We start from the raw sequence: 24,178 nt of genomic DNA on the forward strand, positions 1-24,178 counted from the left end.
ACCCTTCCCCTGCCCACCATGTAAAAGACTGACGTTGTTCTGGATTCTGTCCTCTACTTTTCGTGCTCTATTTCACTTGCTCTCCCTGGGTCATCTCATCCGCACCCATGACTTCAACTACCCAACACACCTCCCTCCCAAATCACCACACCAGAGCCATTTCTTCCAACTGCTTTCCTCTCGAATGTTCATGCTTCCGTGTAATTCATCAGCAAATTTTGTTAGCTTTGCCTCTCGGATACAGGCAGGATCGTACCGTTTTTCACCACATCCCTCCCTACGACCCTTGTCGAAGGCACTATCGTCCCTGGTCTGCATTACTGCAATAGGCCTAGCAAACCAGGCTCCCTATCTGATTACCTTTGCCTGCTCCGTATTCATTTCCCTTTCTTTTGGTCATAGAAACTTGAGTTACCTTCGGTGAATGTGACCATCGGGGTTCCAGGAAAATGTTCATCTGAGATGCATTTGGCAACGGTTAAGCACAAAGGTACGGGCAGGGTTGAGGGAATCAAGAAGGAATGGAGAGCCATTACCACCCCGAGGCCAAGGGAAGAAAGATTTCAACATAACTAGAGCAGAGATCTGTATGAGACTGGGCACAAGCCTCAGGAGATGTATATGCAGCCACGATGCAGCAACTCGGGAGGGAAGGGGCCTCTGGATTAATACCCTCACTTCATCTTCTTCCAACCCCTCTGATCTCCTACTCATGTCTTCTACTGGAAAAATTCACATGGAAGCCGGAGGATAAGGGACCCACTGAAGCACTCCATGCAGGTCGGCCTCCTGAGATCCAAATCGGGAAGAAAGGAGTCGAGACGTACATCATCTGAAGGCACCAACAGAAAATACCTCACACACGAAGCTACGTCTCCTCAATTCTCAGTCTGTGAGACTTGAGAGCCGCCCACCTCGCTGCAGCTCCAGAAGGGAGCATGTGACCCAGGCCTGTGACCCCAGGCCCCTTCTCAAGAGAGCGGTTTACTGAGTCGCCAATAACCCGAGTGAGAAGGACAAGAGGCAGTCCCAGAACTTTCGTGGACAGCCGCGAGGAAAAGAGACTCGTTCTGTTGGTGAGGGTGCGATTTGAAGTTGTAAGCAGGGGCGCCTGGGTGGCGCAGTCGGTTAAGCGTCCGACTTCAGCCAGGTCACGATCTCGCGGTCTGTGAGTTCGAGCCCCGCGTTGGGCTCTGGGCTGATGGCTCGGAGCCTGGAGCCTGTTTCCAAATCTGTGTCTCCCTCTCTCTCTGCCCCTCCCCCGTTCATGCTCTGTCTCTCTCTGTCCCAAAAATAAATAAACATTGAAAAAAAAATTAAAAAAAAAAAAAGTTGTAAGCAGCCAGCCATTCTGCCGTCTCATGGAGAAAGGCAGCCTGAGAATGAAAAGTCAACACAAAGGACAACAGTCAGGAGGTGGTGAATAGAAACTAAAGCTGGGAGTGTCTGGCGGGCCCATTCAGTGGAACACGTGACTCTTGATCTTCGGGGTGTGAGTTCGAGCCTCATGTTGGGTGTAGAGATTATCCAAAAAAAAGAAAAAAAAAAAAAGACTAAATCCTGATGTTATCATTTTAAGCCTCTGGATCCAGTCTGACTGGAGCCCATACTATTTCTGTTACATGAAACAATGAATTTCATTTGTTGCTTAGTCCAGTTTGATAGACTGCATGCAAAAAAAAAAAAAAAAAAATTGAATACGGGGCACCTGCGTGGCTCAGTCAGTTAAGCTTCCGACTTCGGCTCAGGTCACGATCTCACGGTTTGTGAGTTCAAGCCCCGCGTCGGGCTCTGGGCTGACAGCTCAGAACCTGGAGCCTGCTTCGGATTCTGTGTCTCCCTCTCTCTCTGCCCCTCCCCCACTTGTGCTGTCTCTGTGTCTCAAAAATACATAAATGTAAAAACATTTTTTTAATTGAATAATATTTAATCCCAACCCCCAAAGACCAACACATACTCACACGTCTGTAAATACGCTGTTGTTACTACGAAATGCCCTTTCCCATATTCTCCACCTAGAAAACTCCTAATCAAATACCGTCTTACCTGCGAATCTTTCCCTCCTTTTTCTCAGCAGAATTGCTCACTTCGGTCTGTTTTGTCAGCGCTTTGCAAATGCTCTATTAGCACATGTGTAAAATTGTATCACAATTAGTCCTTCGCTTATCTGTCTCCTCTGTGAGCTCCTAAAGGGGTGGATTTTGTGGAAGATATCCTTAACAGCCCCTTGCCTAGCCTGATACCTCACGGGGAACTCTGGGATAAACGAGGCTAAATGGGTCTTTTTACCTTAGGACCTCCCAGAAACATTTCTGTGTTAACATGCAGGTAGCCGTAGAGAATGCCATAGTTCCCGAGCCCATTTGACCTAAAAACTCAATTTTTGGCCAAGCTGCTGGGTTGGTGGCATCTAGAGAAGAAAAATTACTACGGGCGGTTCTTAGGGTGACTTTCATGAGAGAAGTGGCTCTCCATAAATATTTGTGAAATGAAGAAAAGGGAAAAACTTGGTTAGGTCAAGGCGGGGAGCAGGGGCAGCAGGACTGTAAGGAGGAGAAACAACAGACGCAGTGAGCAGGAAGCAAGAGAGGTGATCTCTCTGACGGTGCAGGGTCAACTGTTGGGGTGATTGGACCATAATCCAACCCCATTTCCTTAGCGTAAATCTAACAGCCATTAGATGTATCCCAGGCACCTTAATCCTTTTTCTCCCCCCCCCCCATGCCCAGGGGGCTGAGTGTCTACAACACTGCCTGCAGGATTTTGACCTTCAGTTTGCTTTACCTTGCCTCTGAGGCAAAGGGGTGGGTGATCAGAACTGATTGTCTTCCAACAGCATACCCTTAAGACAAATTCCTTTCCTGTTCTATGGCTGTTTCCCTCTCCAGGGAGTAAGGGAATAGACACAAACTCACCTCCAAGCTCGGCTCAGATGACTTATAAAAAAAAAATAAAAATAAAAAAATAAAATAAAATAAATAAAATAAAATAAAATAAATAATAATATCTGCCAAAGAAAGCCCCAGGCCTGCCATTATAACCGTGGACAACTCATTGAACAGCTTAGGTACTTGCTCTATTTGTAAACTAAGCGTAATTATGTCCCACTGTCTCCCTGGGCTTCTGAGTGCATCAAGCAAGACCGTGCGTGAGAAAAGTATTCTGTAAACGGGAAGTAAAGCACTAAAAATGTAAATGTTATTAACATTGTACACAAGGGAGGGAGGGGGAGGAGGCGGAGGCGGCAGGTGGCAGCGGAAGCCCGCCGCGGTTATAGCCCAGGATGCGCAGGAGCCGCACACCCGGGGCTACCTAGAGTTCGGCTACCTACTAGCCCCCTCTCCTCGGGCAATTAAGCACGTGGAAGCCCTCTTCGTCTATAAGAGCTAATAATATCCGGTTCGTGAGGTTAAACGAGGTAAAGCTGGCCAAGCACCGGGCGCAGTGTACATAGTAACTGGCGCTCAGTAAACGTCCCTAATACTCCCACCGACTCCTCTTGTGACTGACACGTGCCGCTAGCGGGAGAGAAACTATTCCTGGCCACCGTGGGAGACGAGAAGGGCGCCAAAGGTGCTGCCATCGGGGTACCTAAAGCCCGCGGCCCCAGCGCTCCCGCGCCCCCTCCCAGCCTGGGAACGAGCAAACACCGCGAAGCCAGACCCCCGCCCCGCCCCGCCCCCACGGCCGCGCGCGAGGGGCGGGGCCGCTTCCGGCGGGCTTCCGGACCCGGCGCGCCCCAGCCGGCCGCCGCCTTCGGGCGCCTGCGCCGCGCGCGCTCCGTCGTGGGAGGGGGCGGGGCGGGGACGCGCGGGCCCAGCGCGCGCGCGCGCGACGCCGGCAGCCCGCCTGGGCCCTGACGCCGCTCGCGCCCCCGCCGAGGCCGCGGTTCCCGCGAGCATCAAGGGCGTGGCGGCGAGGCTGCGGGCGGCCCGAGCCGCGCCGACTGTGCCCCGGCTGCCGACCGCGGCGTCTCCCCAGGCCCGGCTCCTCGCGGCGGCCCGGCTCCCGCGTGGCCCGTCGGGCCGCTCCGGCCTCGCGCCTGCCCGCCTGCCTTCCTCCCTGCAGTGGCCAAGCGCGCAGGTGAGTGCCCCTCGCCGGGTGGGGCCGGCACCCGGCCTCTCCCAGCAGGTTGCAACCAGCCCCGGGGAGGATGGAGGGCGCGGGGTGCGGAAAGTTGAGGAAAGAAAGAAAGAAAGTCCGCAGATGCCCGATACAGGTGGCCGTTCCAGTGCCCGAGACCCCAGAGATGCTGCGCGTCCTGGGTCCAGCCCCTCGCGCGCCGAGCGTCTTCTCTGGCAGCTCCGGGCTGGTGTCTTGGAAAACAAAACCAAAAAAAAAAATTCTTTTGTTTTTTTGTTCTCTCCTGTCCACCAGGAATTTTTCCCCAGCACTTTGACTTTTTGAATAGCTGACAGGCCCATCCTGCCCCTGAAGGCCGGAAAGGTGCACTCGGGCACACAGGGATGGCGAGGAGTTCGGAGCCCCTCGCCTCCACCCCCCCTTGATGCACGAATAGCCGTCGCTTTACTTACTCGCTAACTTCTCGAAACTTGACTGTCTGCCTCCATCTGCTGTCTGGAGCGGTAGAGGGACAGTGGTCTGTTTCCAGGTTCCTTCCAGATTCCGTGCAAAATCCGATCCTCTCTTTCAGGGATTAGGAGTCCAGTGTAGGGAGCCGTTTTCAGATCCGTGTTTCAGTTACAAGCTACGATTCTTTCAAGTGATGCTTTCGTGTGGCGCCCAAAGCCGGAAATATTCTCTCCCCTGTGTCGAAAGTTCCCTAGCACACCACGTTTATCTGAACTTTGCGGAGAATTCTCTGCATTTTATGGAAGTCTCTGATGTACTATTTGGTAAGGGAAGCAGCGGGTTTCTTTGTAGCTGATATTGCATGTGGTTTACAATAATTCAAGACTATTTCGTTAGCTCTTTCAATTTATTAAATTATAAAAACACAACACTGAGATTCAGGGTATAGATTTTTGCACATCACGCAAATTTGTGCTTTTGGGCAGGGACTTGATGTTGGTATTGAAGACTTGTGATGGAGGAAGACAGTGAAGGGCTTGAAGACGACACCCCTTCTTTAGCCGTGCCATCCACTTTCCATTTCACTGCTGTGACAAACCTTTTCCTTCCTAGCTTGGGAGGAGATTTCAGTACTTTTAGGGAAACCAAGATTTTTCCCATTATTGAATTGTACGTTTGTAAAGCTTTTAGACATGTGGATGTCAAGGGTTACAAATGAGAACACATTTTGTATGGTGCCCGGGGGATTTGTTGGTTGAAAGAGTTAAGCAGAACATCATGGGGAAAAAAAAAAAAAAATACTGTGCTTTGGAAATCCATTAGGCTGAAGCCTGTGAAATAATGGAAGCTCTAAAGTTGAATGCCATTTGTTGTTTAGACCCCCCAAAACCCACAGAATGTGCAGGGCAGACAGTGGATCTATCTAGAATATAGAGGTTATATAGTGAGGGAAAATGCATTATATTCAGCAAAACAAATAGCATCCGTCTTTTGTATCCCTACTTCAATAAGTCTTTAAAACCGATCATTTTCATATGTTCTGACTGTTGATATTTGTTGTTTATTTCTCTTCTCTCTCTCACACTAAGAAATCCCTCTATGCCTGGTGGAGCACTGAACCTCAATAATTGTAATAGGACTAATTCTAAATAATCTGTGAAGAGAGGGTATATAGGTCATTGAAACATAAAAAAATACAAAAATCTAATTTTCACCTACTTAATTTACTTCCCCAATGTTTTTTCTTCTGCCACAGCTATTAAAGAGCAGTAAAAGTCTGCCCCTAAGTGGTAAATGAGCAGGAAATAGACGTTGGAGGCTTACATGATAGTTATCCAGAACCCCCATAGCGACAATTCTGTTTTTTTTTTTTAAAGAAATCTAGTCTGAATTCTAATTTCAAAGTTTTTAAAAGGAATTTAGTAGTTCAGCAACATCTGTGAGTATTTTCCTTATTTTATGTATGAGACAACAAATAAAAAGCCCAGTGACTTCCTCCAAGGTTATTGAGCAGGGCATATGTAAAGCCGGAGAGGGAATAACTTGTTTGCTTCCAGTATTGTTTGGTAGCATTTTGAGTACATCAAAAAAATAATAAAAGCGAACCTAGCTGAGCTATTTTAAAGGTTCAGCAAGTCGAGAAGCATACTGTTTTGAGAAATTGTTGTTTCAAAAAATCCTGGAAGAGGCTGGATTTGCCTTTTCCCAATCAAAACTTCAAATGCCAAGTCAAATGCACATGCCTGCCGTTTTGCCGTGATGGATTACTTTTGTCACAAGGCTGGTAGGAGAACAGATGGTCATGCTACTTGGAGTTTTCCACTCATTTGATGTTTCCATGAAGAAACAATTTGCCAGAAGCCAGCCACGGCTACAGTGGCGCTGAGATGATGCTAAACCCTGATTAGCGCAGACCTTTGCTTACAGAAGAGGGAGGATATTGGTTCAGCCCTGTTAAACCAGTCAGTGTTTCCTTGGTTTAGTAAACTTAGGGACAGCTTAATCTTGTAATAGTTGGAGTGGGCCAGAGTTAGCAACTGCTCCAGTAATAACAGCATAGAAACAATGTACTTTCGTAATTATTTTCTTTGTCTTAATGAAATCAAACTGCTTGTTAAGCTGAGTTACCTTACAAGATGATTTTACAGATGTGCGAAGGTTGTCATTTCCACTATTTGATTTTGATCATCTCTTTCTGATCAAATCTAACTGCATTTTATGATATCAGAAAATTATGAAATGGTCGATGATGTTGACTTAAGCTATATGCGAAAAAAGCTCGTGGCTTGCCTTCAGCAAGAGAGGCATCATCTGAAAGATAGTGTCTCTACTACCGTGTGCATTGAATTACAACATAAAATTCCATGAAGCTCTTAAAAAAAGCACGATGGCCTTTTTTCAGCCAGCTGTTTTTAAATCTTTAATGGTTTTCTTCCTGGAGCCATAGTACTCCTTCCAGTGGTTGCTCTGAGCTGGTTTTACTGCTAGATCAGCCACTGAACAGTTTTCTTGAAATGATACAAAGTGTTTATTTTCTTTTCGTAGCCTTTTTATTGCTTGGAATTAGATTATTTGGACATGTATTTTTCTCATTTTATTGCTTGAATATCTGTTCCATTGATGGTTCTGACATTATTGGCAACCTCTCAATCCAGCAATTCATTGATGTGGATTGTGCCTATGTAAAAATCATTGAGCACTAACTGTATGCAAAGCATTGTTCTGAGCACTTAGCGTTTAATCCTTCTGACATCCTTTTGGGTAAGGGTTATTATTTTATAACTCTATCTTACAGTTGAGGAAATGGAAAGCGAGGTAGAGTAATTTGCCTCATACAGAGTACTTGGGAGCCAGAGTTTAAATCTAGAAAATTGATTATGGAGACTGAATCTTCTTGGGATATGCTTAAAGACTGTTCAAGCTTGTTTGCAGTACTGTGATATTTCATCAGTCCATCCTTTTAAAGTGTATCAAATACCCAGTAATGTATAAGTGAAGAAAGTGTAGCAGCACTATAAAGATTATTGAGATATCTTGGGACAAAAGGCAAATTATGTAACAATAACCTAAAACATTTGAAGAGAAAATAATCATAAGGACATTACTAGGAATACTGACAAAATTTGAAGATAGACGACACTGATTTAGATAACAGTATTGTGTCAATGTTAAATGTCCTGGTTTTGGTCACTGTACTGTGGCTTATGTAGGAAACTGATCTTGTTCTTACACACTGAAGTATTTGGGAGTAAAGACAGCACACTTGTCTTACTCTCAGTGGTTCAGGGGAAAAAGCATATATATATAGAAACAATGATTTTAAAAATGGGCAAAAATGTAATTAATTGGTAACTCTGGGTAAAAAGTATTTAGGACTTCCTTCTACTAGTCTTACTTTTCTGTTTGAAATTACGGCACAAGAAAAAGTTACCCTAAAGTGAAGGAAGAAAACAGGAAACGAAGGTATAACCTTCTAAGAATTTTTTTTTTAAGTCAAGTGAGGGATTTTTCTTCTCCCTCCCCCTCCCCTTTCCTTTCCTTTTTAGGGGTTGGAGGAAGGAACTTGAAACAAAAAATCTTGTCAAAAATGGCTTGATTTTTCTCATATTTCAAAATCTGGTCATTCCGAGCTCCCCAACCTTCCATTCCCTAAAAAACCACGCACAGTATTTTCCTCACCTCTTTGTAATGGGTTGGGAGTCGGGTGAGATTAAAAACATTAGCTCCTCTAAGAGATAAGATATAAAGACAATCTACTTTTAGGTAAATATATCATTTCCCTGCCTAAAAACCTTCAATGGCATGCTGACTCTGTTTTGTATCAGGATGCCGTAACCCTACTTTTAAGGCAGCTTGGAGACCCATGCCTGCCTTTCCAACTTTGTCTCCTGCCACCCCACCAAATACAGTACGTTCTGGCCACATCAGATCTTTGTTCACGATGATCTGTCCTCCCTTTGTCCTTGAACTGTTCAGGCTTTGCCTGGAACGCACCCCCTCATTTTTCTGCTGAAATTGTTTAAGTCTCTCCATAACATCCTTGGGGAAGCTGTCTCTAATCTCACATAGAATTAAATTTTCCTCTGTCTGTGCTGCCGTATTAGTGGGGTAAACACAGTGCTATCTGCTTTCATTCAGCAATCCTTATTAAGCCTATACTGTCAGCCAGAAACTGTGCCAGGGACAAGGGGTTCAAAGGCACTCACGGTCTGGTAACAGGGAGTGATTTGTAAACAAATAGTCATCAGGTAAGTATGTAACAGAGAAATAAACAAAGTGTTGTGAGAATTATGAACTCTGACAGCTTAGTCTTAAAGAAAAGGATTACAAAGAAAGCCTTAGTGAGATACCATTCCCCCGCCCTGCCCCCCCCCCCAACCTGGCCCCTTTCCAGATTGGAGACTTACAGCACAATAATCTAATTAAAGGTATGAAGTTTAAAATAATTGTAGTACCTGTGGGCCACACAGGTAGATATGTGTAATAGGAAGCTAAAAATACAAGTCTGGAGCTCAGGACAGAGGTTGAGTCTGGATGTATGAATTATACAGATTAGTGATTTTCAGGGTGTATAGGCAGGAAAGACCTAGAGACAGATTAGAACCTCTTGGGATCATGTACTTTGTCCACCCAACCGCCCCCCCCACCGCCCAAGATTCTGCTCTTACTCCGGTGACATCCTTCCCAGCTTACAATTCGTTGCGCAAAATGAGAGGCAGTATTGATAGCCCCATGTTGTGTGTGTGAGCCACCGGGTGAGCAGGAAACAGAGCTGAGAAGCACTGGCAGTTAAGTGGTTAAAGGCTTGATGGATGAAACCACTCAAGAAGAAGAAGAGGAGGAGGAGGAGGGAAACCTCAAAGAGATGAACTTGTAGAGGGTGAGTGACGACAGAGGAGCCAGTGACAGACAGTTGGTTTAGGAAGGAGAGCCAGGAAGGACCGAGACCCTACCTGGAAGGCAGAGGCACACTGAGTGACGAGTGACGGGTGGGCGGCACGTCTGGTGCTGCAGAGACAGGCACGTGAGGACAGTTTCAGCCGAAGGTAGTGGCAGAAGGCCAGTGGCACCGAGTTCTCGAGCACGTGCTGTTGGGGAACAGAGCACAGCAGGACAGCTTACTTTTTGCAGGGAATTGGTAGGAGAGGCGAAGAAGCAGCGGAGAGGTAGCCGGAGGGGAAGACAGAACTCCAAAGGAAGATGTCTTTTTCTAAGATTGGGTGGGTGGGGGTGGGGAATCCCGAGTAGGTGTGTTTGCTGAAGAAAGGGGACCGGTGGAGAAGCAGAAATTGAAACAAGATCCTTCAGGATTGGTTAGCATTGTTGAGAAGAAATTCTTGCTCTGGTGGGAGCTCCTTGAGGACAGGAACTATTTCTTACCCGTCGAATATGCCTAATAATACCTGGCATGTGATGGGCATTCAGAAGATGTTTATAAAAATGAGTAAGGACTTTCCTTTTGGGAATTAGTCTTTCCTGATTGGTGTAGTAGACTAATGGGGGAAAAAAAAACCCTCTACTGTTTGTAGCCTGTAATTGACATCTGTCATGTACTCTGTATAAGCAATATATTTGCAGCATTGTGTTCTTTGACATAAAATGTAAAATCACAAATGAAGTCATAGTAAGCTAGTAACAGTCGTGATTGCATGATTTTTCTGTGCCTGATTGGTATTTTTAAAATTGCATTTTAGCATCTTGAAATTTGTTATGGTCCAGGCAGTGTGCTCGGAGGGTGTGGGTACAGCTCATCAGAGGAGACCGACATGCAGAAAGTCCATAGAAGACAGACGCTCTTCCGTTATTTAACAGAGGGCCGCTGTCGGCTCCAGGCCTTCGGGATTAAGATTATTAATTTATAAATGTTCAGAACAAAGGTCATCTCTTCAGTTGTCGTCTATGTCAGATTTTGCCTTTCATCCGTATTTCTGGTATTGACCATGACCTGCCTCATAGAGGACTTTCGGTTCTGTGCGACTGGGTTCTTTGAGAGTATATTCAAAAAGCACAAATTGGTTAAGACAGGTGAAGTCATCTCGCTGCAGACCGTGTTTCACGGTGCAGATGGTGAATGAATCCGTGTGGGTTGTATTCAGCTGCTCCAGTTTCACTGTTGTAGACCTAAAACCCAAAACAAATATGTGAAGGCAGCTCTGGTTCACATTTTCCTTCCTACTGCTTGTAAACTAGCATACATATTGATACTGTCTCATTTCGTACTGCCCATTTTTCCCCTGATGTCACTAGAAAACTTTTTGCCCTTTTTTTTTTTTGTAATATGTCATTGCCAGTGAAATGTATTACATTAACTATGCTAAGCAAATCAAATTAGAATCTATAGAACTTACTTATGAGGACTGTGATGAATTGATTTAGACTCTGATTTATCTTCCCTGAATAAAATTGCTTCCATTGATAAATTGCTGTCTTGAGAATTGACGGGAACAGTGTTTGGCCTTCAAAGTCTTACCTTTATGCTGTTTTCTCTTTTTTAACACCAGATGCCTGGTAGACACCTTAGAACTTTAAAAACGGAAAAGACCTGCTTTTAGGGGATAATGCTGAGGGACACTATGAAATCTTGGAATGATAGCCAGTCAGATCTCTGTAGCAGTGACCAAGAAGAGGAAGAAGAGATGGTTTTTGGTGAAAATGAAGATGATTTGGAAGAGATGATGGATTTCAGCGATCTGCCTACCTCCCTCTTTGCTTGCAGTGTCCATGAAGCAGTGTTTGAGGTGCGAGAGCAGAAGGTAGGCACGTATCCTACCTTTCCCTGCATTTGGTAGTGGGTTCAGTGGATGTGGATGTGGATGTGGAGAAGCAGCAGATGCTGCCTGTTTGCACAGTCTGTTACTGGCCCGTGACGAGTACAAGAAGCACACCTCAACCTTTAGACGTTGCTGCAGCATTTAATTGTATTGTACGACAGTAACTAACAGTCCACAACACGTAAGAAGTATTTCCAAACCAGTTCTTTCCCACAAATATTTTGTGAAGCAGTGGTTTATAGCGCATTCTCAATCAGGTCTTATTAAGTCCTCATTCATTCATTCATTCATTCATTCTTGGAGCCTGTGATTAAGGAACAGCTAGTGATTTTCACCCTGGCTTCCTATTACTTGAGAGTAAATTCACACAGGTCAGAAGTATTTGAAGCTTTTTTTTTCTGAGTCTGATTACATTTATGATTCCGTTGTAACAGACTTGGCAACATTTCTTGTATTACTTTCTACAGCTTGGGGAAAAATGATTGAGTTTATTTTTTAAAGGCTACTCTCCTTTAGTTCATATATTATTTACCTGGAAAGAGAGGTTTTATGTGTGGCTTTTTCCTCCCATCATGACCTCACAAAAGCCTGTAGGTTTTAGTCACACGAAAGTAAACTATTTCTGCTGTTGGTATAAATTTTGCATGTTCTGAGACTTTCTCAACACACTACTATCACCCACCCCTTAGTTTTCCATCTGTGTCCTCAAAGTATTTTCCCTCCAGTGACTTTCTTGGAGAGAACTTGATAGAGTTTGACTCCCTACATACTTGAGTGCCTCCAGTGTGTAAGGCATTGTGCTGCTTGCTTCAGGGGATAGAGTAGGAATTTAAACAGCTTCTGCCTCAGACAGTTGATAGTCTCGCAGTGGAGATGGTAAGTAATTTGGCGCAAGACGGCATACTAGTTCCTTTAGAGGCACTTGAAAGTACATCGAGGGGTCAGAGGACAGAGGATGACAGCCAGGTCCAGTAAAAGGTCTTACGGGGAGATGGCATTGGAGGAGGGCAGCGTGAGCTGGGTAGGAGGTTCGCAGGGAAGGGAAAGGGAATTCTGGCCAGAGGAAACAGAGCGAGCCAACGAGCTGACTCAGGATGAGTGTGGACACTTCAGGAAGCAGTTGTGTGGCTGGTGCATAGGTGAGGTGCGGCCACAGGGAAGAAAAGTCAAGCTGGAAAGGTCAGCTTGGGGCATCCTGCAAAGTTCAAGAGGGTTGCCTGTCTCTGGCCAGTAGTCTTCTGAGCAAAGGGGTGACCATCAGAATTACATACTAGGAAGGTCAGTGGACAACATGTGAAGGGTGGAGTGGTGGAAGGAGAGCCAGAAGCAAGGGGCCAGTTAGGACGCTCCTGCAGCAAACCTGCTTGGAGATGCTGAAACCCCCGAGGGAGCAAGGGAGAGGGACCACAGCCTCCAGTTTTGTATCTTTCAGGTTGGTTTTCATTCACAAGTGTTGTCTTCTTTCTCAAGTTCAGCCACGACATAGACATTCTGAAATCATTCTTCCTAGGTTTCTCAACTTTTTAAGAGCTCTGCGTTTTCATGTAACAATTACATTAACTCTGTTGTTTATTTGTGATCCACGAAAATCACATGTGTTCCTAGTTTATCTTAAAATTCATAAGGATTGCTTCAAGAAACCTCACAATCTCTCTTCCAACTTTTTTTTTTTTTAAGTGTAGCCTAGGAAGTTTTTTTTAACTTGCCAAAGTGGTGAGTTCTTGTTGGTTTTCATTTTAAAAAACCATCTCGGGGGGCGCCTGGGTGGCTCCATCGGTTAAGTGTGTGACTCTTGATTTCGGCTCAGGTCGTGATCTCACGGTCGTGACATTGAGCCCCACATCGGGCTCTGCGTGGACAGCCGGAACCCGCTTGGAATTCTCTCTTGCACGTGCACACTCTCTCAAAATACATACATACATACATACATGCCATTTGGGATTATATCTAACCTAAATTAAATTGGGAATCTTATCAGCAGAAATTATAGTAGCAGTTCAGTAGACCTTGTGTTATATGCAATTCTCAGTCATGGTAAACTTTACATAAAAGCCTTAATGGTAATATCTGAGGCTGCAGAATACTTATTTTATATTGGAGGTTTGTACCTTTTGGCCACATTCTCCCATTTTGTCACCCCATTCCCCCTGCCTCTGGCAACCACCAATCTGTTCTCTGTGAGTTCATTTTGTTTGTTTTGTTTTGTTTTTTAAAATTTCCCCGTATGAGAGAGATTATATGGTAATTGCCTTTTTCTGTCTGACTTACTGCACTTAACATAATGCCCTCAAGGTCCATCTGTGTTGTCCTAAATGGCAAGATTTCATTTTTTTTTTAATGGCTGAATAACGTTCCATGGTGTATATATGTGTATATGTACATATGTATGTAAATGCACATACAACATACACCACAATGTCTTTATGCATTCATCCATTGATAGACCCGTCTGTTTCCATATCTTTCTTATTGTAAACAATGCTGCAATAAACATGGGATGCAGATATCTTTTCAAGTTAGTGTTTTTGTTTTCTTGGGATAAATACCCAGAAGGGGTATTGTTGGATCATATGGTACTTCTGTTTTTAATTTTTTTTCTTTTTTTTTAATATTTTAAGTTTTTATTTAAATTCTAATTAGTTAACCTATATAGTGTAATATCAGTTTCAGGAGTAGAGCTTAGTGATTCATCACCTACATATAACACCCAGTGCTCATCACAAGTGCCCTCCTTAGTGCCCATCACCCATCTGGTCCATCCCCCACTCTCCTCCCCTCCATCAACCCTCTGTGTGTTCTCTATAGTTAAGAGTCTCTTAATGATTTGCCCCCTTCTATTTTTTTTCTTTCTGGTTTTAATTTTTTGAGGACGCTCCACACTGTTTTCCATAGTGACTACACCAGTTACATTCCCACCAACAATGCACAAATGTTCCTTTTCTCCATACCTCACCAATACTTGTCTCTTCTCTTTTTGACAATAACCATTCTAACAGGTCTGAGGGTGATATCTTATTGTGGTTTTATCTGCATTTCCATGATGATTAACAGTGTTGAACATCTTTTCGTGTACCTGTTAGCCATTTGTATGTCTTTGGAGAAATGTCTGTTCAGATCTTATGCCCATTTTTAAAATCAGATTGTGTGGGTTTTTTCTGTTGGGTTTATGAGTTCTTTATATATTTTGGATATTAGCTCCTTACCAGATAAATGATTTGCAACTATTTTCTCCTGTTCAGTAGGTTGCTTCCCCCCGCGCCCCCCCCCCCCCGACTTTGTTGATGGTTTCCTCTGCTGCACACTGCTTTTTGCATTTCTTCCTTTTGGTTTTGGTGTCAGATTCAAAAAATCATTGCCAAGGGGTGCCTGGGTGGCACAGTAGGTTAAGCGTCTGACTTTGACTCAGGTCATGATCTCATGGTTTGTGATTTAGACCCCACATCGGGCTCTGTGCCAACAGCTCAGAGCCTAGAGCCTGCTTCGGATTCTGTGTCTCCCTCTCTCTCTGCCCCACCCCGACTTGTACTCTGTCTCTCAAAAATGACTATAAACATTAAAAAAATTTTTTTAATAAAAAAAATTCATTGCCAAGACCTATGCCAAAGGGCTTAGCACCTATTTTTTTCTTCTAGGATTTTTTTATGGTTTCAAGTCTTACATTCAAGTCTTTAATCTATTTTGAATTAATTTTTGTGTATGGTGTAAGGCAATGATTGAGTTTCATTCTTTATTTGTAGCTGTCCAGCACCATTTATTGAAGAGACTGTCCTTTTCCCATTGTATATTCTTGGCTCTTTTATCGGAAATTGACCATATGTGTGGGTTTATCTCCCAGCTCTCTGTTCTGTTTTCATTGATCTGTGCGTCTGGTCTTATGCCAGTACCATAGTATTTTAATTACTGTGGCTTTGTGGGTTTTTGTTTTTTGTTTTTTAATGTTTATATTGTTGGGAGAGAGAAAGAGGGAGAGAATGAGTGGGGGAGGGCAGAGAGAGAGGTGGGGGAACAGAGGGTCTGAAGTGGGCTCTGTGCTGACAGCAGAGAGCCCGATGAGGGGCTCAAACTCACAAACTGTGAAATTGTGACCTGAGCCAAAGTTGGACGCTTAACGGACTTAGCCACCCAGTCACCCCTAAATACTGTAGCTTTTGTAATATGGTTTGGAATCAGGGAGCGTGATCCTCCAGCTTTGTTCTTTCTCAAGATTGCTTTGGCTATTCAGGGAGTTTTGTAGTTCTGTACAAGTTTTAGAATTCTTTGTTCTATTTCTTTGAAGTATGCCATTGGAATTCTAATGCAGATTGCATTGAATTTATAGATTGTTTTAGGTAGGATGGACATTTTAACAATACTGATTTTGCCAGTCCATGAGCTTGAAATATCTTTCCATTTATTTACTAATTCTTTATTTCTTTCATTAATGTCTTGTAATTTTTAGTATACAGGTCTTTTACTTGTTTGGTTAAATTTATTCCTAGGTATTTTATGCTTTTGATGCACTATAGATGGGATTGCTTTTCTTTCTTTCTTTCTTTCTTTCTTTCTTTCTTTCTTTCTTTCTTTCTTTCCTTCTTTTTTGATGGGATTGTTTTCTTAATTTCTTTTTCTGATAGTTATAAATGTAAGAGATGCAACATATTTTTGTGTATCAATTTTATATCCTACAACTGAATTTGTTTACTGAATTTGTTTATTAGTTTTAACAGGGTTTTTTTGTTGTTTTTTGGAGTCTTTAAGTTTTCTACATATATCATGTCATCTGCAAATAGTGACAGTTTTACTTCTTTTCTAGTTTGGATGCCTTTCATTTATTTTTCTTGCCTAATTGCTCTGGCTAGGACTGCCAATGCTTTGTTGAATAAAAGTAGTAAGAGTGGGCATTTTTGTCTTGTTTTTGATATTAGAAGAAAGGCTTTCAGCTTCTCATCATGGAGTATATAGGATAAGCTGTGGGCTTGTCATATATGGCCTTTATGATGTTAAGATACATTGCCTTGGGGCACCTGGGTGGCTCAGTCAGCTTAGTGTCGAACTTTGGCTCAGGTCATGATCTCACGACTCATGAGTTTGAGCCTCGCGTTGGGTTCTGTGCTGACAGTTCAGAGCCTAGAACCTGCTTCAGATTCTGTGTGTGTGTCTCTCTCTCTCTCTGCCCCTCTCCTGCTTGTGCCCTGTATCTCTTTCTCTCAAAAAAATAAATAAATAAATAACCATTAAGGAAAAAAAAAAGATACGTTCCCTTAATACAGAGCTACAGTAATCAAAATAGTGTGGTACTTACATGTCAACTGTATCTCAATAAAAATTTTTTTAAAGCCGGTGTGGTTCTGGCATACAGACAGACATTGACCAACATTAATGGAATAGAGTCCAGAAATGAACCCTTATATGTATGGTCAAATGATTTTCAACAAGGGTGCCAAGACCATTCAATGGGGAAAGGACAGTCTTCATCAAATGGTGCTGGGAAAAGTGGATATTCACAAGTAGAAGAATGAAGTTGGACCCTTATCATATACCTTATACAAAAATTAATTCAAAATGGATCAATGACCTAAATGTCAGAATTAAAACTATAAAACTCTTAGAAGAAAATAGAGGGAAATCTTCTTGACATTGGATTTGGCAAGAATTTCTTTGATATAACACCAAAAGCACAAGTAACAATAGAAAAAATACATAAGTTGGATTTTATCAAAATGTAAAATGTGTACATCAAGAAATACCCATCAATGAAAAGGCAACCTACAAAATGGCAGGAAATATTTTCAAATCATATTATCTGATAAACGATTAATATCTAGAATATGTAAAGAAATCCTGAAACCCAACCATAAAACTCAAAAACAAGCAACCCATTTGAAAAATAAGCAAAGGACTTGAATAGACGTCTCTCCAAGGAAGATATATAAATGGCCAACAAGCACATGAAAAGACGCTCAACATGATTAATATTAGGGAAATACAAATAACAATCACAACGAGCTAGGGCTTCACACCCATTAGGATGGCTCCTGTCCTAAAAACAGAGAACAAGTGACAAGGATGTGGAGAACTTGGCACCTTTGTGCACTGCTGGGTGGGAGTGTGAAATGGTGCCACTGCTGTGGAAAACTGTGTGGTAGCTCCTCAAAACCTTATGCACGGAATTACCATACGATCCAACAATTCTGCTTCTGGATAGATACACAGAGAATTGAAAGCAGGGACTCGAACAGGTATTTGTACACCAGTGTTAATAGTGGCATTATGCACAATAGTCAAAAGGTAGAAACAACCCAAGGGTCCATCTACAGATAAATGAATAAATAAAATGCAGTATAGGGGCACCTGGATGCCTCAGTCGGTTGAGCGTCTGACTCTTGGTTTCAGCTCAGGTCATGATTTCACTTGTGAGTTGGAGCCCCACTCTGGGCTCCATGCTGACAATGCAGAGCCTGTTTGGGATTCTCTCTCTCTCCCTCTCTCTCTGACCCTTCCCCTGCTCATGCTCTTTCTCTCTCTCAAAATAAATAAACTAAAGAAAATGCAGCGGAGGGGCGCCTGGGTGGCTCAGTTAAGCGTCCGACTTCAGCTCAGGTCATGATCTGACAGTTCGTGGGTTTGAGCCCCGTGTCAGGCTCTGTGCTGACAGCTCAGAGCCTGGATCCCGCTTCGGATTCTGTTATCTCCCTGTCTCTCTGCCCCTTCCCTGTTCATGCCCTGTCTCTCTCTGTCTCTCAAGAATAAATAAATGTTAAATTTTTTTTTAATGCAGTATATACTGACAGTAGAATATTCTACAGCCTTAAAAGTAAATGAAATTCTGATACTTGGTATAACTTGCATGACCCTTGAAAGACATACTGAGATAAGAGGCACAAGAGGACACATACTGTATGACTTCCTTACGTGAGCTAGCGAGTGTGGTCTGGCTCCCAGAGAGAGTAGAATAGCAGTTGCCAGGGCTGGAGGGATGGCGGTTGGGAGTTCTAGTTTAATGCATACACAGTTTTAATTTGAGCTCATGGGGGAGTTCTGGAGATGGAGAATGGTGTTTCCCAACAGTATAAGTATACTTAATGCCACTGAATTGTACACGTTTTAAAAAATGGTTAAAATGGTAAATTCTGTGTTTTGTATATTTTACCACAATAAAAATGCGTTAAAAAAAAGTTAAAAAATAACCCATTGTTCTTGAGTTTAACATTCTTTGTAATATGCTTGTGTGTGTGTGTGTGTGTGTGTGTATGTATACATATATATATACACACACACACATATACACACACACGCACAAGCATATGTATGTATCTACACACATAGATACATGTGTGTAATATGTATGCATATATGTACGGGACACCTCTTTTGTCCTACTTCACATTGTCTTGGCCCCCTGCTTTTCACTCCAGCTCTTGCTAGAGCACCTAGCTGTGCACAGGTGTAACCTCACTATTACACCATACGTACCTTGCATTCCATCGCAGCGTTTCTCTGCTGCCTGTGTGAAGTTGCTCAGCAGTACCGATGCCTGGGCAGAAATGGAAGCATGAGGGAGTTAACATCCCACAGGACAGCCCTTGACCAGGGGGAGACTAAAGCCAGTGAATAAGTCCCCCTTCCTCTGACGCTGAGAGGGTCTTCTCACTGCCCTCCCAGAGGGCTCCTGGCCACATCATACCCTGCTTGGCCACAGAGGTGACCGGCTTGACGACACAGCCTGGACAGAAGGGAGACTGGCTTTCCATGCTTCCCTGTTTCACTGTTCCCTCTTTGTCCTGTGCAGTCACTTCCCAAAACTGACTCTCTGTGTGCCCTTACCTTGGCCTCTGCTCTCCCGAGGAGTCCAGGTAAGACACAGGTGAATAACTTTCAGGTTTGGTTACTTATCTTGTGTGAAGGCACTAGCCCAAGCTCTTAAACAAAGGGTGATTTTTAGGCTTTACAAAGAGGATAAAGACTAATAGAAAGAAAACCCATGTGCCCACCCAATTTAGCTAATAAAATTTGATTAATATAATTGGACCCCTCGTGTCTCCTCCCACAGATAACCATTATCCTAAACTCAGTGTTTATGATTTCCCATGTAATTTCAACTGTTTATTAAGCCTAACCATATGAAATTGCTGTGTTTGTAGGTCACGTGATCAAATATTGCTATTTCCTGTGGTTCAAAATACTGTGTATGTATGTATACTATGATTTACCCTTAAACGATGCTAGAGTTAAGAGCCCTGATCTTCCATAGAGTTAAAAATCATGTATAACTTCGGACTCCCCCAGAATTTAACTATAAGCCTTGCCAATAACAGAGTCAATTAACACATACATTGTATGTTATGTATTACATACTATATTATAATAATGCAAGCTAGAAAAAAGAAATATGAAAATCATAAGAGAGAATACATATACTCTGTTATAGTATATCAACAAAAATCTATATATAAGTGGATCTATACATTCAAACCTGGGTTGTTCTGTATTTTTAAATTGTACTGTTTGCAATTGACATGATTGTCCATGTAGAAAGGAATCACCTAGAAACCATTAGAACTAACAAGTGAGTTTAGGAAGATTGGAGGACATAGGGTCAATATATAAAATCAACTGTACATCTATATGCTAGCCATAAACATTTGGAAACTGAAATTTAAAAAACATTACCATTAAAAAATAAAATAAAAAACATTACCATTTAAAGTAGTACCATGAAATATTGAAGTATAAATCTAAGGAAGTACGTGCAGGATCTGTGTGCTAAAAAACTAAAACACTAGTGAAATACATAGTATTTTACATTATTTTTAATTTTATATAAATGGCATATTGTAAAAGTTCTTTTTTCCCCCTCAACATTATATCTGGAGGATTAATCCACGTTGAAATATGTATTGTTTCACTTGCTATATAGTGTCCCATTTTAGAAGATTACCACCACAACTTTTTTACCCCTTCTTATGTTGGACCTTTCGGTTATTTTTGATAGGTTGCCGTTGCAACAGCGATGCTGAATGTTCTGTGCGTGTGGGGGGTGCAGGGTGGGTTCCCCAGGGTGTCTAGCTGGGACTGATGTTGCTGGCTTGTAGGGTTGCGTTTCTTCAATCCTAGCAGATCCTGTCACGTGGTCTCCAAAGTGCGGTACCTGTTTTCATTCCTGCCAGCCACGTAAAAGAGTTCCCGTGGCACCATAGCATTACCAGTGCATTCTCTTTTCAGAATTTAACATTTTTGCCAGGCTGGTCATTAACATTTTTGTTACCTTTTAACGAATTTCTGGATAAGCTATAAATGAACGCTTCTCAAATTGATTGCTTAGTGGAGGACCAGGCTTTTCCTCCAAACTATCACAGACTGATGTTTTGGTAAAATGCAGTAAGAAGGTCACAGCAATGTAAACTTGCTGAAGTGTTTCTAGACACTCCCTGGACTGGTAGCAAACTTCGTGGGCTCACACTGGGTCCTCGGACCACACACCACAGTACGTTATAACGTTTCGGGATTTTCAAATGTCGTAGGAGCTTTTGAAAGGAAAGAGCTGTCTCCAGTTACCTTTAAGTATATTTGTAGTTTCTACTGTGAATACATTGTCTCAAAACCAAGAGTTAGAAAGGATTTTGAGTCCTTTCATTAGGTCATTAGGTATCCTAACTATCGGCAATATTAAGATACCAGGGAGTAATGAGGTGGTTCTCATGAGGCTGTCATGTTCTTAGAGATCATTGGTTTACAGGTTCCACGTTCTCTGTTGCTTCCCGTGTGCAGTAAGCATTGAGCATTGTGCCAGCCACAGTTACAGTTACAGGGTCTAGGGAGACCACAGTGAACAAGATGACGTGCCAGCCCTTGGGGAGCATAGGGAGAGAAAGATACTAACACGCAAACAAGTGAATAAGAAATTCGGGTAATAACAAGTACTATGAACAGAATAAAAAGTAGATAGGGAGTTGTCGGTGGTCATTTTTAACTAGAGTGGTCAGGAAAGACCTATCTGAAGAAATGACATTTGAGCTGAGACCTGAATAATGAGGAAGAACAGTGTGATAATGAGTCCGCCTTGGCTTCCTATAATTTAGTTGAAATCTCTCCTAACAATTTAACTAACTTCTCTCTAATGTGTACGTATAGACAGAGTGCCATATAGTTTACCTTTATCAAAAAAAAAAAAAATTTTTTAACGTTTGTTTATTTTTGAGACAGAGACAGAGCATGAACGGGGGAGGGTCAGAGAGAGGGAGACACAGAATCTGAAACAGGCTCCAGGCTCTGAGCTGTCAGCACAGAGCCCGACGCGGGCCCGAACTCACGGACCGCGAGATCATGACCTGAGCTGAAGTCGGCCGCTTAACCGACTGAGCCACCCAGGCGCCCCAGTTTACCCTTATCAAAATACACTGGCACCTATCCTGCATCAGAGGTTCCCCCCCCCCCCCCCCAATAATCTCATTTCAGTTGGGAAAGATCTGCCATTCCCTAAGTCAAGGCAGGACTCAAGGCTCTTAGGTCCGAAGAAACAGCTGGGTTACCCATGTGAGTGTGTTCCCAATCTGTCTGAAGCAGGGCTCCCAGGGGTTGGGATGACTCAGGAATGAGCCCTGGGGAGGGTCACACGTGTCATCTCCACACTGCCTGGCACGGAGCCCAGCTTTCCAGCCTTGCTGTCCATCAAATATGAGCTGAGTGAGACTGGGAGGGTCACCTACAGGGTCAGGATACCAACACTCGCCAACATTTATGTCGAAGCCTCATAAATTGATTTTAGTAACCATGTCCTTTCTGTTTCTTTTATTTCCTCCTCTGATTTACATTCCATTTTTACAAATTTTATAGGTGATACAAGGGCAGCAGGACATGCCCATAACATATGTATGTGTGCGTATAAATAAGCGGGTAAACAAGTTCAGTGTGTTTGAAGTGCGTAGCAAAGTATTTTTCCTGGTTTGGGAGTACAAAGAACTCTTTTCTTCCTGAACTGTTTTGAGAGTAAGTTGCCAACAGTGATGCCCATCACCCCAGGACTAAGATACGTGCTTCCTGCAAGCAAGGGCCTTCTCCTAGGAGAAAATACAACATTCAGGAAATTGACGCTGGTTTATTATACCCTTCTCATCCTCAGACTCCATTCACAATTCTCTGGCTGTTCCAGTAATGTCCTTTGCGTCAAAAACTTCAGCTCCTTTTGTCGCATTGCACTTACCTGTCCGGCCCCTTTAGTCTCCTTGAGTCTGGAAGAATTTCCAGTCTCCTCTGGTCTTTGTTGGTGTTCGCACTCAAAGATTCCAGGCTGGTTATTTTGTTGCATGTCTCATTTCAGTTCCTGAGATGTGTCTTTGGGATTAGTTTCAGGTTGTGGATCTTCGGCCAGAATACCATGGAAGTGATGCTCTGTTCTCACTGCGTCCTGTCCGGGGGAGAGATTTCCATTTGTCCCATTACTGACAAAATTCACTTTGAGCCCTTGATTAAGGTCATCTCCCAGGTGTGTCCACTGTCAAGTAATTCTCTTTCTCCTTATAATTATTTTGTGGGAGGTGTTTGTAAGTGTTCTGTTTCCCTATCAGTGTTTTAAGATATTCATTTATTCATATCAGTACAATTCATAGTTTCCTATCTTTTTGTTGTTGTTACATCTTTATTTTTGAGAGGCAGAGAGAGACAGAGCGTGAGCGTTGGGGGTACAGAGAGAGACACACACACAATCCGAAGCAGGCTCCAGGCTCTGAGCTGTCAGCACAGAGCCTGACGCGGGGCTTGAACTCACAAACTGAGATCATGACCTGAGCCAAAGTCGGACGCTTAGCCGACCGAGTCACCCTGGCACCCCATGCTTTCCTATCTTCTTCCTTGGTCTAATCTGTCAACTGCCATTACTTTGACTTGTCCCAGGTTTGGGCAGTGGTTGCCCCTTCAAGATGGCCTCTGTGCCTTTTTGACATGTGCCCACCATTCTTTGAGTACATGCTTAAACTCTCTAGCACAAGATATTCCAAAATTATCTCATTGTACTTTGCCTGCCCCAGCCCTAGAATCCGCCATTTCTCCAAGGAGCCCTGACTCCTTCCAGTGGAGAACAGTGTTTAGAAACCAGGATATGTGAGTAGTTAGCTGTCGCTGTTCCTAGACTGCTTGCTGGACAGAGCTAGGAAATCCCTAGATGCATGCATATGTGTGTTTACAGTTCTACTTCCAGCCCCAGTCCAGCACTAAAGAATTTGTTTCTAGTTTTCTCCCATTCCAAATTTGTAACTCTTCTTTGACAGAGAGAAAATTAGCTTCTGTTATCTTATTTTTACCTACTCAGTCACTCCCTCTGTACTTAACTGCCAGCGTCCACCCTCTTCCCCATGTGGACGCCCTCCTTACCCCCACTGTCCTCCAACACCTTGCACCCAGACCCCATGTGAAAGTGCTCTTGACCCCATCCAGGTTCTGATGGTCCCACTACTCAGGATCCAGTATGCTGTGCTGGGCCACCTTCCCACACAGACACATCCTCACCGCACTTGGGCTCCGTGACCTTGTGCTGGAATACCTCCCCGCACAGACCTCCCTCCTCACCCTTCTCTCCCCGTTCTCCCCCCACTTGGGCTTCGACACCCTGTCAGTCTGCCCCTGTGCTGAGATAACTTTCCTCCTCCCCTGTTCTGGGCAGTCTTCCTGCGTGGATACCCTCCTCAGCCCCCTGAGCTTCCACACCCTGTGCTGGGCTGCCCCTCATGGGCATTCTTTCCGAACCCTGTTGGGTTCTGGCCCCCCATGCCAGGCTTGCCTCCCGGGTGACCACCTTCCTCGCCCCACTGGAACTCTGATACCCTGCTCAGGGCTACTGTGGCTCCCGGCTTCCCATCAGCATGGACACACCAACTATACTTGGCTTTGCCTGAAAGCTTCTT

The 24,178-nt window shown here is 43.6% G+C and overlaps 1 protein-coding gene and 1 long non-coding RNA gene across 5 annotated transcripts in view; one reads left to right on the forward strand and one right to left on the reverse strand.

The window, feature by feature from the left end:
* Positions 1–1,906: 1,906 nt before the first annotated feature.
* Positions 1,907–4,772, reverse strand: LOC123379517. Its single transcript, XR_006584007.1, has 2 exons — positions 4,536–4,772; positions 1,907–4,316 (listed from the first exon to the last, which is right to left on the reverse strand). It is a non-coding gene; the product is annotated as an uncharacterized LOC123379517 (long non-coding RNA).
* Positions 3,945–24,178, forward strand: part of RCAN3 (RCAN family member 3) — a 39,510-nt gene continuing 19,276 nt past the window's right edge. For 2 of the 4 annotated variants that reach the window (XM_045035306.1, XM_011284537.4), the window contains exon 1: positions 11,034–11,285. In XM_045035306.1, coding sequence (XP_044891241.1) covers positions 11,091–11,285 — 195 coding nt within the window. In that variant the 5' untranslated portion in view covers positions 11,034–11,090. Of the gene's footprint in view, positions 4,084–11,033; positions 11,286–22,625; positions 22,765–24,178 lie in introns of those variants that run through there. The other 2 variants (XM_003989663.6, XM_045035305.1) reach the window with 2 other exon arrangements.

This window comes from Felis catus, chromosome C1, assembly GCF_018350175.1.
Source record: "Felis catus isolate Fca126 chromosome C1, F.catus_Fca126_mat1.0, whole genome shotgun sequence".
Taxonomy (NCBI): Eukaryota; Metazoa; Chordata; class Mammalia; order Carnivora; family Felidae; genus Felis; species Felis catus.